This window comes from Procambarus clarkii, chromosome 82, assembly GCF_040958095.1.
Source record: "Procambarus clarkii isolate CNS0578487 chromosome 82, FALCON_Pclarkii_2.0, whole genome shotgun sequence".
NCBI classification, from domain to species: domain Eukaryota; kingdom Metazoa; phylum Arthropoda; class Malacostraca; order Decapoda; family Cambaridae; genus Procambarus; species Procambarus clarkii.
This window is the reverse complement of record NC_091231.1, coordinates 3777291-3790748: the sequence shown is the minus strand read 5'-3', so window position 1 is coordinate 3790748 and position 13458 is coordinate 3777291. Positions and strand designations below refer to the sequence as shown.

General features: G+C 47.4%; 1 protein-coding gene across 50 annotated transcripts in view; it reads left to right on the top strand.

Moving 5' to 3' along the window:
• The window catches only part of pins (G-protein-signaling modulator pins), a 188747-nt gene that overhangs the window by 94544 nt on the left and 80745 nt on the right, over window positions 1-13458 (top strand). For 25 of the 50 annotated variants that reach the window (XM_045752238.2, XM_045752247.2, XM_069315861.1 and 22 more), the window contains exon 2: window positions 4808-4837. The exons of 10 other annotated variants lie outside the window; for them this stretch is intronic. Coding sequence is in view for 10 of the 40 variants with exons in the window: in XM_045752228.2 (XP_045608184.2) it covers window positions 12194-12229 (36 nt within the window). In the remaining 30 variants the exon portion in view is untranslated. Of the gene's footprint in view, window positions 1-4807; window positions 4838-5498; window positions 5523-11467; window positions 12431-13458 lie in introns of those variants that run through there. 15 more of the 50 variants (XM_045752251.2, XM_045752249.2, XM_045752233.2 and 12 more) reach the window with 6 other exon arrangements.

The window sequence follows — 13458 nt, the reverse complement described above, 5'->3', positions numbered from 1 at the left end:
AGACTTTAAGATGCACTCCAACTAGCGTGTAAAAACCCCACCTCTAATTGGATCCTTAGTCGTTATTGTCGCGTGCGTGCCACACCGCTCTCCCACACCACGTGAGAGTCTCACCAATGTGCCAGGAACCTTCAGACTCCTGGAGAGGGAGTCCTTAGAGCACCCGCTCCTAACACCAGTATTGGCCAAGTCCACTACGGGCTCACCAAGTGCCACTTGGCACTGTTGTTCAGAGTAGCTGAATGTAACCACCACCGCCAGTATTGGAGTGCCACGCTACCACGGAACACGCGCCCTTTTAACTACACCAAACTTAAGAATAGAGACTTGTCGTAAGTGTTAGTCTGGCTCTACCTGGATCTTAGTCAGAGGAGGCATGGTCATGACACGTATGCATTCAAGGTGTCAATATATCAAGAATATAACAAAGTAATTATTAACTAAAAAACGCTAAGCTAGTGTGGCTAAAGTGTGTGGCCCAGGAGCTGAAACACAATTGTAGCGAAGAGTGAGAATTTTAGCATTACTGCAGCAGGTCTGTTGGCCATATTCTGCGGGGCCCTTACAACTCCTTCCCCTCTTACCCGTACACTACTGTATGTCTATCCAGTCAACAACGTGTGTATACAATCCACCCCCACCCCACTTCACCCATATGCCTATCCAGTCTACGCTTGTAACCTGTTTAACTATCCCAATAATCCTAGCTGGTAGCCCAATCCAGCTCCTCCCTGTAGCCCTTCTGAAGCGAAATTCCTGCCGCTAACTGTTCTCGTCTGACCCGCTCTGGTAGTTACCTAAGAATGTGAAGACCCGCTTGAAGACCTCGCTCGTGTCCCCCTCTTGATGCGTGATGGCGGCCTCGTAGCCAAGACCCCGGTGTCGGTCTCCTCATTCTTCTCTGTATTAAGAAAATAGGAATACAGGAAACTTCAGTATTGACCCATACGAGGTATCGCCTAATTATATCCACCAAATCCATTATCAACCCATCCACTCAGCTAAATCCACTCAGGTTTTAGTCATCGTAACAACGAGACAAATGCAACTTATTGAGGAATGTGACGACTCACAAATATGAGTTTTCTATGCATCGGACTCGATAGGTTAGGTTGGTTGCTTGGGTTTGTACTCTCCTGGTTAGGCTAAAAGGTTGGAATTTTGACGGAGTGACAGATGAAGAGAAGGGGCCTGAAATAGACCACGGAGCCTGTTAGCGAGAGCTTGCGCCTCAACTTTCACACACCTCGTAATTGAAGTTGTGTTTGTGCGGCGGAAATTGGAATTTTAAAGATGAAAAAATTGTTTTGTATTAAAGGTGACAAATACAAACATTAAGAGACTCGGAGACAAGAAAAGGCTTCATAGACTTGTGTACTGGAAATAAAACTTGTAGTAGAGAGTGTAGTAAAACTTCCTTATCTAACTTGTAGTAAAACTTCAGTGGATAGTTCAAGTAAGGGAAGGGAGGGAAATTATCAGAGGAAAGCGCCAAGCCATTACGACTATATAGCACTCTGAAGGGGTCAGGATAAGGATTTGGGATGGGACGGTGGGGAATGAATGGTGCCCAACCACTTTGGCGTTCAATCCCCGACCGTCCATCTGTATGAAGCGAGACAGTCACTCTACCGTCCAGCCCAAGTTCAAGTTTGTTTGAGATAATAAAAATACATCCCAGAAGAATTACGTAACTTAAGCCATTTCTATCCTGTGAACCTAGATAGTATTGCTTCAACATTTATAAACAATGTGTACCCAGTGTTTCATATTTCATTCATCTGCTCAGACCGTCGTAGTTGTTTGTCATAGTATATAAATAACTTGAAAGCTCCTTCAATTTGTTCTAAATTATGACTGCTTTTTGAGGCTTGGTGTACGAGGCTGCTGGCCTCGTAAAAAATGCTCATAATGTATTTATAGTTGGCCACTACAGGCTACTGATCGCATGGCCCTGCATGACTAACCAACCTGTGTGATGGGGATATTTTAGCATTACGTGGGACTTCCAGTTGTTTGAATACTGTATTTAACAAATTCAGTATTCCTGTATTCTCGTGGTATGACCCGACCTGTGTGTACACAGTGTGAGAGCCTAGCTATTGTACTGTCTCGCCTTGAGTTGTTGAGCTCAATACTCACTTCCCCCTTCAACGCAAGAAAAAGTGCTGCAATAAAGGGAATACAGAGAACATATGCGGTACAAATACACGATAAAGCACCTGAACTATTGGGATCGTCTCAAAATTCTCCAAATGTACTCTCTGGACAGGAGAAAAGAGATGTATCAATAAATATATACATGGAAAATATAGGAGGGCCAGGTCCCAATTTTGCACAGCAAAATAATATAATGAAGTGAACGATATGGAAGGAAATGCAGAATAGTCAATGAAGAGTAGAGGTGCCATGGACACAATCAAAGAGCACTGTATGAACATCAGAGGTCCACGGTTGTTCAGTATCCTCCAAGCAAGTTTAAGAAATATTGCCAGAACAAAAGTGGAACCCTTGAAGAAAATCTGGACACTACTGCAAGAAGTGCCGGACCAACGAGGCTGTAGTGGATATGTAGGCCTGAGGACCGCTGCAAGCAACCGCCTGTTGCTTGGAGCAAGTAACAAGTCATCAGTAACAAAGCTCGCGAGAGTCAAGCCTGGCCCCGGGTCGGGCTTGGGGGGTGAACTACTACTCCCAGGGCTTTGTCTCTTCGCTATCGGGAATCCGGTGTGATTATTTCTCACGATTTCAGGGTTTATCCTGCCTGCTCTTGAAGCGGTGAATTGAAATCTTCCACCACTTTTACTCCTAAATCATTCTACATGTTTCCCATCCTCACTGCACGAGTCTTGACGCCTGTGTAACCCAACTCGCACATATGAAGTAAAATGAAAGTGACGACATTTGGGTTGTTTAAGATTCAGTTACTGGGAACAAAAAGATGCAGGTAGCCCGGGCTATGGTGAGCCCGTAGTGGACTTACCTGGCACAGGAGCGGGGCTGTAACTTGCACGTTTGGGTCCGTCGTGGACCCTTATGTCGTGGCAATATGAGGGAAGGTGAGGGGGGGGGTAAGTGGAGCATGAACACTGAGCTAACATAACAGAAGCCACTGAAGGCCTAACAAAGTCTAAACAAAGTAAGCAAAAATTGAAGAGAAACGCGGAAATGGGAAAACAAAGATGAATAAGGACATAGACAACCAGAAGGCGCAAAGGTGGGAACAGAAGAGATAGGAGAACACAGAGGGGCAGATAGGCAAGTCAGATCACGTGGACTAAGAAGATTAGAACATTTACGTACAGAGAAAGACAAAGAGTCAGCAGTAACAAAGTCAGGACGGCATTTCTCATTACACTGTTAAATGCTGTAATCTTCTTAGCAAACGTGATGTGACTTAGCTATTTGCTGCTCTGTGCTCTCCTCCTATCTTCTCTGTTCCTATGTCTCTCTTTTCTCTCTTATTTCACCTTTTGCCTTCTCGCCTTTCTCTCCCCTTTTCTGCTTACAAGTGAACTAGGTATTTTAACTGAGGGTTCTTGGCAAGCGAGGCAGGTACACAAGGGACGGGTGCATGAACACGGTACAGAAGGCTTCCAAAATACTAAGTTATTGGTTTCTAGTAGTCGTATAAATGTATCTTTACTTGGTTTATTCAGACCAGGTTTCACGATACGCTCAAATTCTAGAACCGTAAGGAGGGGATACTAAAACCTAACATATGTGTAGAGGGCTACAAGACTTAACACTGTGGTAAGCTGAGGCAGACGGGGAAGAGACTGCTGCAGAGTGCGAGTGAGACAAGATTGTGCAGAGGTTGCAGGAGAGGAGCGGTGGACGTCCTGGGAATACTCTGACAGGGACGGCCTTTGGCTGAGCCCTCATTCATATGCTGGCCTTCTCCTCGCCCGCGCTCCTTCAAACACCCGCAAAACTCAATTTGCTTGTGAGGTATTACTACCCCTTTCCCTCCATCGCCGCCTTCCTGGTTCTCTCTCTGATCATATCCCCAGATACTACGTCAGTAATGTGACCCTTGATATCTTAGATATATTTGACTGCTACACCTCTTGCTTGTGAGGGTGGGGCTCGTGTCTCACTATGATTGTCAAGTCATAATTAGAAGTTGTTGGCAGTTTTAATCCTTGGTGGTGAAGCCGGCTCCCGGGTGAAAAGACACGTATTACAAAAACAATAACGTGATATATCTATTGAAAATCTTGGAGTAGGACGGCGGTATCGAACCAGTGTACATCAGTGTATGCGGTCCATGGGTATTACTGACCCTTCCCCCTTCCTAGGATGCAACCCACAAGAAGCTGACTAACTCCAGGGTACCTATTTACTGCTAGGTGAACTACGTCATTAGGTGATAGGAAACGCACCCAACCATTTATATCCCGCCCGGGATTAGAGCCCGGAATTTCAGATTGCGAGTCGAGAAGGAAGCAGACTGTTCTACCTGGACCCCATACAAAGAAAACTACCAGAGATACTTGTAGCCAAGTCGTATGCGAGCTGTCATCTTGTCCTACATTCCCTCAATTTGAAGATGGATTTCCTTGTCCACTGTGCCTATTCCCCCTCAGTATCTTGTATGTTGTGATCATACCCGCTTTGCTTTATCATCTGGGGTTGGGTACGGCGTGCGTCTGGAGTGGCGATTGTTGATATTGTATTTTGATGTAGGTGGTATTGTAGTTTGTGTAGTTTGGATTGTTGGTGTTGTAGTTTGATATACGTGGATTGGTATTGTATTTTGATGTAGAGTAAGGAACGTATGCTAATGTATTTCTTTGTATTGCAGGTGAGGGAGCGGGCGTGACGCCAGGCTGAGGTGAGTTACACACCTTCATCCACCCCTCATCCACCCCGCTTACATTATCGTACACAGGCATACACCATACATTATAGTAAACAGTCATACAGCATCATACATTATAGTATACCATCACACACTTAAATACTTTACACCGTCCCACACCTTTGTGGACGATTGTAGCATTAGTTGAGGGGAAGTGCATGTCGTTGTCAAGTGAGGGAGGACTTGAGCATGTCTCGCCCATAATTATTAGTGTTGGTATAACGAATAAGACTGGAGCACTGCAAGCTTGGTGAGAGCTTGGTCCACCAGGCTGTTGCTTGGAGCTGCCCGCATATATCCTCAACAACCCGGGTGGTCCGGCGGCACTTCTTGCAGGAAACTGACTAATTTTTGTTCTTTAAAGTCGTTCACTTTTGTTCCGGCAATATTTCTTATACTCGCTGGAAGGTTACTGAGCAGCCGTGAACCTCTGATGTTCATGCAGTGTTCTCCAAGTTCGCTCGAGTATGTTGCTATTCTACTGTGCAAATTTGGGACCTGGCACTCCAGTATTTTCCATGTTTATACGGTGTGATATTTTTCTCGTCTCCTTACTAGAGAATACCTCTTGAGAGCTTTGAGACGGTCCCAATAGTTCAGGTGCTTTATCGTGTCTGTGTTCTTTCGATTTCAGAAATCTCTCTACTGCTCTGAAGGGGTAAGTGAGTATCAAACAATACTCGAGCCGGGACAGCGTAAGTGATTAGAATAGTATGAGCATTGTGATGGGATCCCTGGATTTGAATGTTCTCGTAATCCATCATAACATTTCTCTAGGTAAGTCTATATATGCTTTGTTATGCTCCCTAAACCTTAGGTCGTCAGACATTATTATTCCTTGGTCCTTTACAAGTTGCTTTTCTACTGTGGGTAGATCTGATTGTCTTGTACCCTGTATTATGTTTAAGGTCTTCATTTTTTCAATACCTAATTACCTGGAATTTATCACTGTAAAACATCATGTTATTTTCCACTGCCCAATCGAAAACTTATTAATATCAGCCTGTAGATTTCCAATGTCTTCGTTACAAGTAATTTTCATGCAGATTGTTGTCATCTGCAAAAGATGACATGAAGTTGTTACTTGTGTTTTTGTCTATATCTGATATGAGAATAAGGAACAGCAGTGGTGCAAGGACTGTACCCTGAGGTACCGAGCTGTTCGTTGTGCTTTGACTTGATTTTGTTTGACTGTTACTCTTTGCATTCTGCTTGACAGAAAATATTTGAATATCCATTGTTCTGTTTTACATGTTATTCTTAGTAACCTCATTTTATGCTCCAGCACTCACTGGTCACACTTTTCAAATGGCTTTGGAAAGTCCGCGTATACCACATCTGTATTTTGTTTTCTTCTAATGCTTCCATGATTGTCTTAGTGGCCGAGTAACAGAAATGTTCTCGCTCTAAATCCATGTTGACCCGGCTCGTGAAAGTCATTGTTCTCCATACAACAGGAGACTCCTGATCACTTTCACATTGAATGACTTTCAAATGATTAGCATCTGTGCTATTGAATAAAGGAGAAAACGAAAGGTACCATGATAGAGGGAGCTTGAACACCACCACTGCCATACAGGCCTGTCCGCCAGACTAATGTATTTAAAATACTTTATAATTTCCCAAGGCCTATCCCTATCGAGCCAAACACTAGGCTAGACAACCATCCAGCCATCCAACCACCCAACCACCCAACCAACCATCCAGCCATCCAACCACCCAACCACCCAACCAGCCATCCAGCCACCCACCCAACCAACCAGCCACCCAACCAACCAGCCACCCAACCATCCAGCCAGCGAGCTAAACAAGCAGTCAGCCTGCTAGGCAAACAAGCTAACTACCTGTCTGGCTGCCTGTCAGGTGGGGCGCCTACATGATTGCCTTCCAGAGCCGCCTCTGCCCGTCACCTCACCAACACCCCCACATTTAACAACTATTAATAGCCTTCCATCCGCCGCCGGTGTGACCTGGTGTACGCCTTACCGGCTCTCTCTCTCTCTCTACCTTTCACTTATTCATTACCATATAAAAACTTCAGCAGCAGACTGTCCATTCCCTCCCTCCAGAGAAGTGGAAAACAAAAATAATGTATTTTCAAATCTGTGACAGTGCAGTTAATGGGGGAGTCGTGTCTGTGATCTCCCACACTGGACGATACGCGGGTGATAGTGGTGATGCCTGTCTTCCCCACCGGTGTTGGGGGTGGCTGCCTGTCTTCCCACCGGTGTTGGGGGGTGGCTGCCCCCCCCCCTTTCCCACCGGTGTTGGGGTGGCTGCCCCCCCTTTCCCACCGGTGTTGGGGTGGCTGCCCCCCCCCCTTTCCCACCGGTGTTGGGGTGGCTGCCCCCCCCCTTTCCCACCGGTGTTGGGGTGGCTGCCCCCCCTTCCCACCGGTGTTGGGGTGGCTGCCCCCCCTTCCCACCAGTGTTGGGGTGGCTGCCTTCCCCCCCCCCCCCCACACACACAAACACCACAGACAAATGCTCCGAGGCTGGAGACAGGACTGTAATTGAGCTGTCAAAGTGTCCGTGAAGCCCCACACAGTACAAGTGGCGGTATATTTGCCAGCATACAAGGCCTACCCTCACTAGCGTATAACTTGGTCCTGCGTGTTACAGCCTCGCCTCATCCTCCACTACAATGTTCATAACATTCACAAACACCCATTATAAAGACTACATGGACGGGGAATAATAAGATACCAAAATATAGTTTACATAGGTTTATTGCAAATTAGTCAAACGATGTAGTTAGGGGTATTATTAGGGGGAAATAGGGTATTACAGAGGAACTAAGCATATGGTCAAGTTGGTATTCACCTAGTTGAATTCGGCTAGTTGTGTTTGCGGGGTTTGAGCTCTGCTCTTTCGGCCCGCCTCTCGACTGTCAATCAATCTACTTTTATTAATATTTTTCTTTGTCTTGATTTAGAACCTGTACTCGAGGTCGATCTCGAACCCATTGTTGATGTGACGACTTGTATTGAATTTTGTAACTAGCTCATCAAGATTGTAACTTGCTTAGCTAAATGAATTGTGGGGTTCAGTCCCTGAGCCCATTATGTGCCTCTGTAACCCTTTCCACTACCGCCCACAAGATTGGTATGGGGTGCATAATAAATGAACTAAACTAACTACTGTCTTCCAACCCCTCCCCTCAGGAAGCAGCCCGTAACAGCTGTCTAATTCCCAGGTACCTATTTACTGCTATGTAATGGGGTCATCAGGGGTGAAAGAAACTCTGCCCATTTGTTTCCGTCGGCGCCGGGAATCAAACCCCGGTCCACAGGACTACGTATCCAACCTGTCCACTCAACCACCAGCGCCAGTCATTTAGTGACAGGAAGTCTTGTACTGCTACTCTCCGCCGGAGTTATGAGTGAAAAGGCTTCTTGACTTCCTCCAAGATGAGACGGTGGACGCTATGGTTACCTTCGCTCAGATCAACATGTCCAGTGTTCCATAAGCAGATGAAGGCTCTGGTGAATGTTAGAGCAGGTGGTGGTTAAGGGGGCGGGTGGGCGGGCTGGTGGGTGGGCGGGCTATTGACCGGGCGGGCGGGTGGGCGGGCTATTGACCGGGCGGGCGGGTGGGCGGGCTATTGACCGGGCGGGCAGGTGGGCGGGCTATTGACCGGGCGGGCAGGTGGGCGGGCTATTGACCGGGCGGGCAGGTGGGCGGGCTATTGACCGGGCGGGCAGGTGGGCGGGCTATTGACAGGGCGGGCAGGTGGGCGGGCTATTGACCGGGCGGGCAGGTGGGCGGGCTATTGACCGGGCGGGCAGGTGGGCGGGCTGTTGACCGGGCGGGCAGGCTAGTGACCAGGCGGGCTGTTGACCGGGCTAGTGACCGGGCGGGCGGGCGGCGTGGCTGCGTGTCGCTGCTACAAGAGTGATGAGGGTGTGTGAGGGCGGCCAGGAGGAGACTGCTCCGCTGCTCTGCGAGTCTGGCCGGGACAACCACCGTTCATACATGTTCAAGAAGGTCAGGCCAGGTCACTGGTATCTCAAGATGGGGCCAACACGGGTGTCTTGGCCCCCTGTGTTCGCTACATGCCACCATCGCCACCACCACCACTACCCAACCATTTACCTTTACTCTTACGAAATTTGTGCATCTCAACTTCTTCGAGCTTCTTTGTGTGTTTTTAAGATGGGGGCTCGAAGATGGGGCGGCATACTCTTAAGACTGCCCTCACATAGGTGGTATACAGTGATCTAAAAGCCTCCATATTCAAGTTTCTGAAGGATGTTCTGACTTTTGCCAGCGTTGAGTATGCGACTGACGTTATTGTATTTATATGAGCCTCTGGAGTTAGGTTCGGTGTTATGACCACTCCCAGATCCTTTCCTCTAGTCGTTATAGGGAGATAGTTTCCCTTCATCATGTATCGGCCTTTCCGTCTCCTGGCTCCTGATCCCATTTCCATCACCTTACACTGTGTGTGTGTGTGTGTGTGTGTGTGTGTGTGTGTGTGTGTGTGTGTGTGTGTGTGTGTGTGTGTGTGTGTGTGTGTGTGTGTGTGTGTGTGTTAACCCTGGCTACCTGTATAGAGGCACAGAACCTTGATCGGGACATTACCTGGAAAGGACCTGGGGAGTTAAAATACTCCCCAAGCCTAGTCCGGGGCCAGGTTCGACTTGTGATAACTTGGTCCAACAGGCTGTTGCTTGCAGCTGCCCGCAGGCCTACATATCAACTATAGCCCGGTTAGTCTGACTGTCGTTCCTTGTACGAGCTTTCTATGGGCTACAGAAAATAATATGGTGTTTAACGAACATAATTCCAGCTCATGCGCTACGGAAAAAATGAAAAAATAAAAACGGAAACCCTGTACAAAACTCAATCAAATCATAACAGAACGAAAAGTCAAAGTAAAGGATTTGGGTGTACCCATGTCGGAAGACCTTACATTTAAAGAACACAATAAAGTAGCCGTCACAACTGCAAGAAAAACGGCAGGTTGGATAACGAGAACCTTTCACACCAGAGATGCTATACCAATGATGATACTTTTCAAGACGCGTTCTAGAGTGGAGTACTGCTGCACAATGACGGCCCCTTTCAAAGCAGGGGAAATTGCTGACCTGGAGTGTGTGCAGAGATCCTTTACTGCTAGAATCCACTCAGTAAATAATCTAAAGTATTGGGACCGACTAAAGAGCCTAAATATGTATTCTCTTGAGCGTAGGCGGGAGAGATACATAATACACATGGAAAATAGTAGAGGGGCTGGTCCCAAACCTGCACACAGAAATAACATCACATGAGACCAGAAAACATGGCAGGATGTGCAGAATACCCCCGTTGAAAAGCAGAGGTGCAACAGGTACTCTGAGAGAGAACTTTATCAACATCAGAGGCCCAAGACTGTTCAACACGCTTCCACTACACATAAGGGACATTACTGGCCGACCCCTCACAGTGTTCAAGAGAACTGAATAAACGCCTCCAAAAGGCAACCCGTTCTCGCAAATTCGTAAAGTCAATATTGACTTATTAACTACGTGCATAGGTGATATACTAAACATAATAGATACCCTTAAAAAGTTTCATAGAAAACACCGACCTTACCTAACCTTGTTAGTATCTTAAGATAAGCATCTTATTGCTTCGTAATTACAATTATTACTTAACCTATACCTATAACAGGTTAAGTAACAATTGTAATTACGAAGCAATAAGATGCTTATCTTAAGATACTAACAAAGTTAGGTAAGGTCGGTGTTTTCTATGAAGCTTTTTAAGGGAATCTATTATGTTTGGTATGTCACCCATGCACTTATTTAATAAGTCAATATTGACTTTACGAATTTGCGAGAACGGGTTGCAAAAGGATACCTGATCAACCAGGCTGTGATTCATACATCAGGCTGCGAGCAGCCGCGCCCAACAGCCTGGTTGGGACCGGGCCGTGGGGACTCTAAGCCCCGAAACCAACACACGGTAACCACAGGGTAACCAGGTTCCTCTCTCACATGGCTGTTGCTTGTGGTTCCCCCTCCCACCTTAGTGTGATGTTTGTGGTTGGTCTCCCACCTGGTACTGGAGGTGGTGGTGGTGGCCGTGCTCCTAGTAATGCTATGTGGGAATCGATGCCTCGCGCCTACTTCTGTAGCTCTCCTTTAAATCTGACTTTAGGGAAATGTACGTGTGTACATGACTGGGGTCCTCTGTTACTGTGTGTAAATGGCTGGGGCCCTCTGTTACTGTGTGTACACGGTCTGGCCTCCCTTACCTTACGGTTACCTTGCGTTGATATCGGAGATCAACGTCCTCACGGCCCGGTCTCTGACCTGACCTGGTTGGTGGTCTGATCAACCAGGCTGTTGGACGCGGCTGGCCTGACGTACGAATCACAGCAAGGTTGATCAGGTATCATTTGGAGGCGTTTATCCAGTTCTCTGTTGAACACTGTGAGGGGTCGGCCAGTTATGTCCCTTATGTATAGTGGAAGCGTGTTGAACAGTCTCGGGCCTCTGATGTTGATACACTTCTCTCTCTGAGTACCTGTTGCACCTCTGCTTTTCAACGGGGGTATTCTGCACATCCTGCCATGCCTCCTGGTCTCGTGTCCTGTTATATGTGCGCGGATTTGGGACCAGCCTCTCAAGTACCTACGAACCTGTACGTCTGTTCTCAATCTTTGGTTATTAAGAGATTTCTATAGACATTAAGGGTCGTTGACTTTAAGACCCGCCCTCAAAATGTAAGGGCACAACTCGGCCCGTTCTCTTGATTCGCCACTCCGTTAAAATGCAACTGTTTTGGCTGGCCAGAAACGTAGGAACCCAAGCAACCCACCAAACCTGCCGAGGCCGATGCATAGAAAACGTAAATACTGATTTCTACTAATACGTCATACTTTTTAATTTTATTGTTTCCATACAAAATATGCGACGTAATATGCGGGAGGACAGGTTGTTGGCTGCTTCTGTCTTTCATGTACAACCGCGGGACCACCTCAAGGCAATCTCGGTATATATTAGTAGTGCAATGATGATGATTTCTCAGTATTACTTAACTGTTGTGTTGTAACTTGTGCAGCAACCGCCGCCGCCACCACTAACGCCGACGTGGTTAAGCATTAGGGTTGTCTATAGGATGTGGTGAAGGGTGACTGGTGGTGTTGCAGGAAGCGTGGAGGGGGCGGCGTGGGATGACGCGTCCAGTGTCACACTCTTGGTGCAATAGTCTCTGTGTTGAGTCACAAGGCCCCGGACGTCCTGTCCTACTTCACCTACATCAGCCGCCTCCTCCTAACTCGCCGCAACATTTCTTCATTTCCTCAGTAGCCGACCTCTCGCGGGGCTGAAATGAGAACTTGATGAACCCCTTCAAAGGATACCTGATCAACCAGGCTGTGAGTCACAAGTCGGAGTGAGAGCAGCGGAGTCTGGTCAACCGTGCCGCAGGAACATTAGTGGGGAACCAGCATGAGGTGGACACACAGTACACGGGAGCATTGGATAACCATATTCATTTGATTATTTTCCCAGTGGATGAGGTCAGTGGGTACACGCACACCTTCAAGAGAGTACGTGCTCCTCTGGTTTCCGTGCAGGTATGGTTTACCTTGTGTAAGGTGTACGGGCTCCTCACTCCACTGGAGTGGAGTGAGAACATAGCCAAAACATGAGCTATTTCCGATTTTCGTTGCGAAGCTTTCTGTGGGACTTGAGCCCGCGCCCCAGCGGCGGGTGTCACAGCTGCTGGACCAACCTGTGAGCAGTGTGGCCTCGACTCCTCCTATAGAGGGGACTCATTATGCTCATATTTATCAGTTTTATTTTTTTTGGTGGGTGATAATTTAGTTTTGTTTTGAATGTTAGTTTAGTGGGGAGGTGTGTGACTGTAAGACTGCCCTTGCTGCCCCCTACCCACTGTATCACTCACTCTCCCCAACACATGTTGTGGTGGTGGTTAGGAGGGGGGGGGGGGGGGGGGGGGAGTACACCACATTATACAAAAAGTAATAATTGTTGGCGAGGACAAAAATGCGAAGCTTTAATTATGATGTAGTGGCGGCGGGGTTGATTACTGGGCCGTGATGAACACAGGTGGCCGCAGGTGCGCTCCGCTGGGAACCGTGTCACCATTGTCCTCAAGAACTCATCAGTTCTATTCAGTTGATAATAATTATGCCAGTGACGTCATCCACCAGTCTAACGAGGGAAACTAATGAGTGTAAAAACCTGGGAGGACAGGAAGGCCTTTACAAACTCCGTGACTGGATCTCCTGAGGTTATCTTGAGATGATTTCGGGGCTTAGCGTCCCCGCGGCCCGGTCCTCGACCAGGAAACATTTGTTTCCGCCTCCCGAACCCGGGACCTTAGGACTGTGAATCCCGAGCGGCCCGCCCCTCAGCCGTCAGGACCCCCAAATGGACAGGCCAATGTGTGTTAGAACTCTGCACCAATAAGCGTAAGGTAATGAAGACTCAAGACTAGAGGAAATGACACCATAAGGACAAGACTAACAAAAGAGACTTGTGGACATAATGGGACACCAAGACCAGACACACACACAAGTATGGCAACACTGGCAGTATTGCGGCAAGAAGGCAAATATCACAACAGTGTTTAACAACA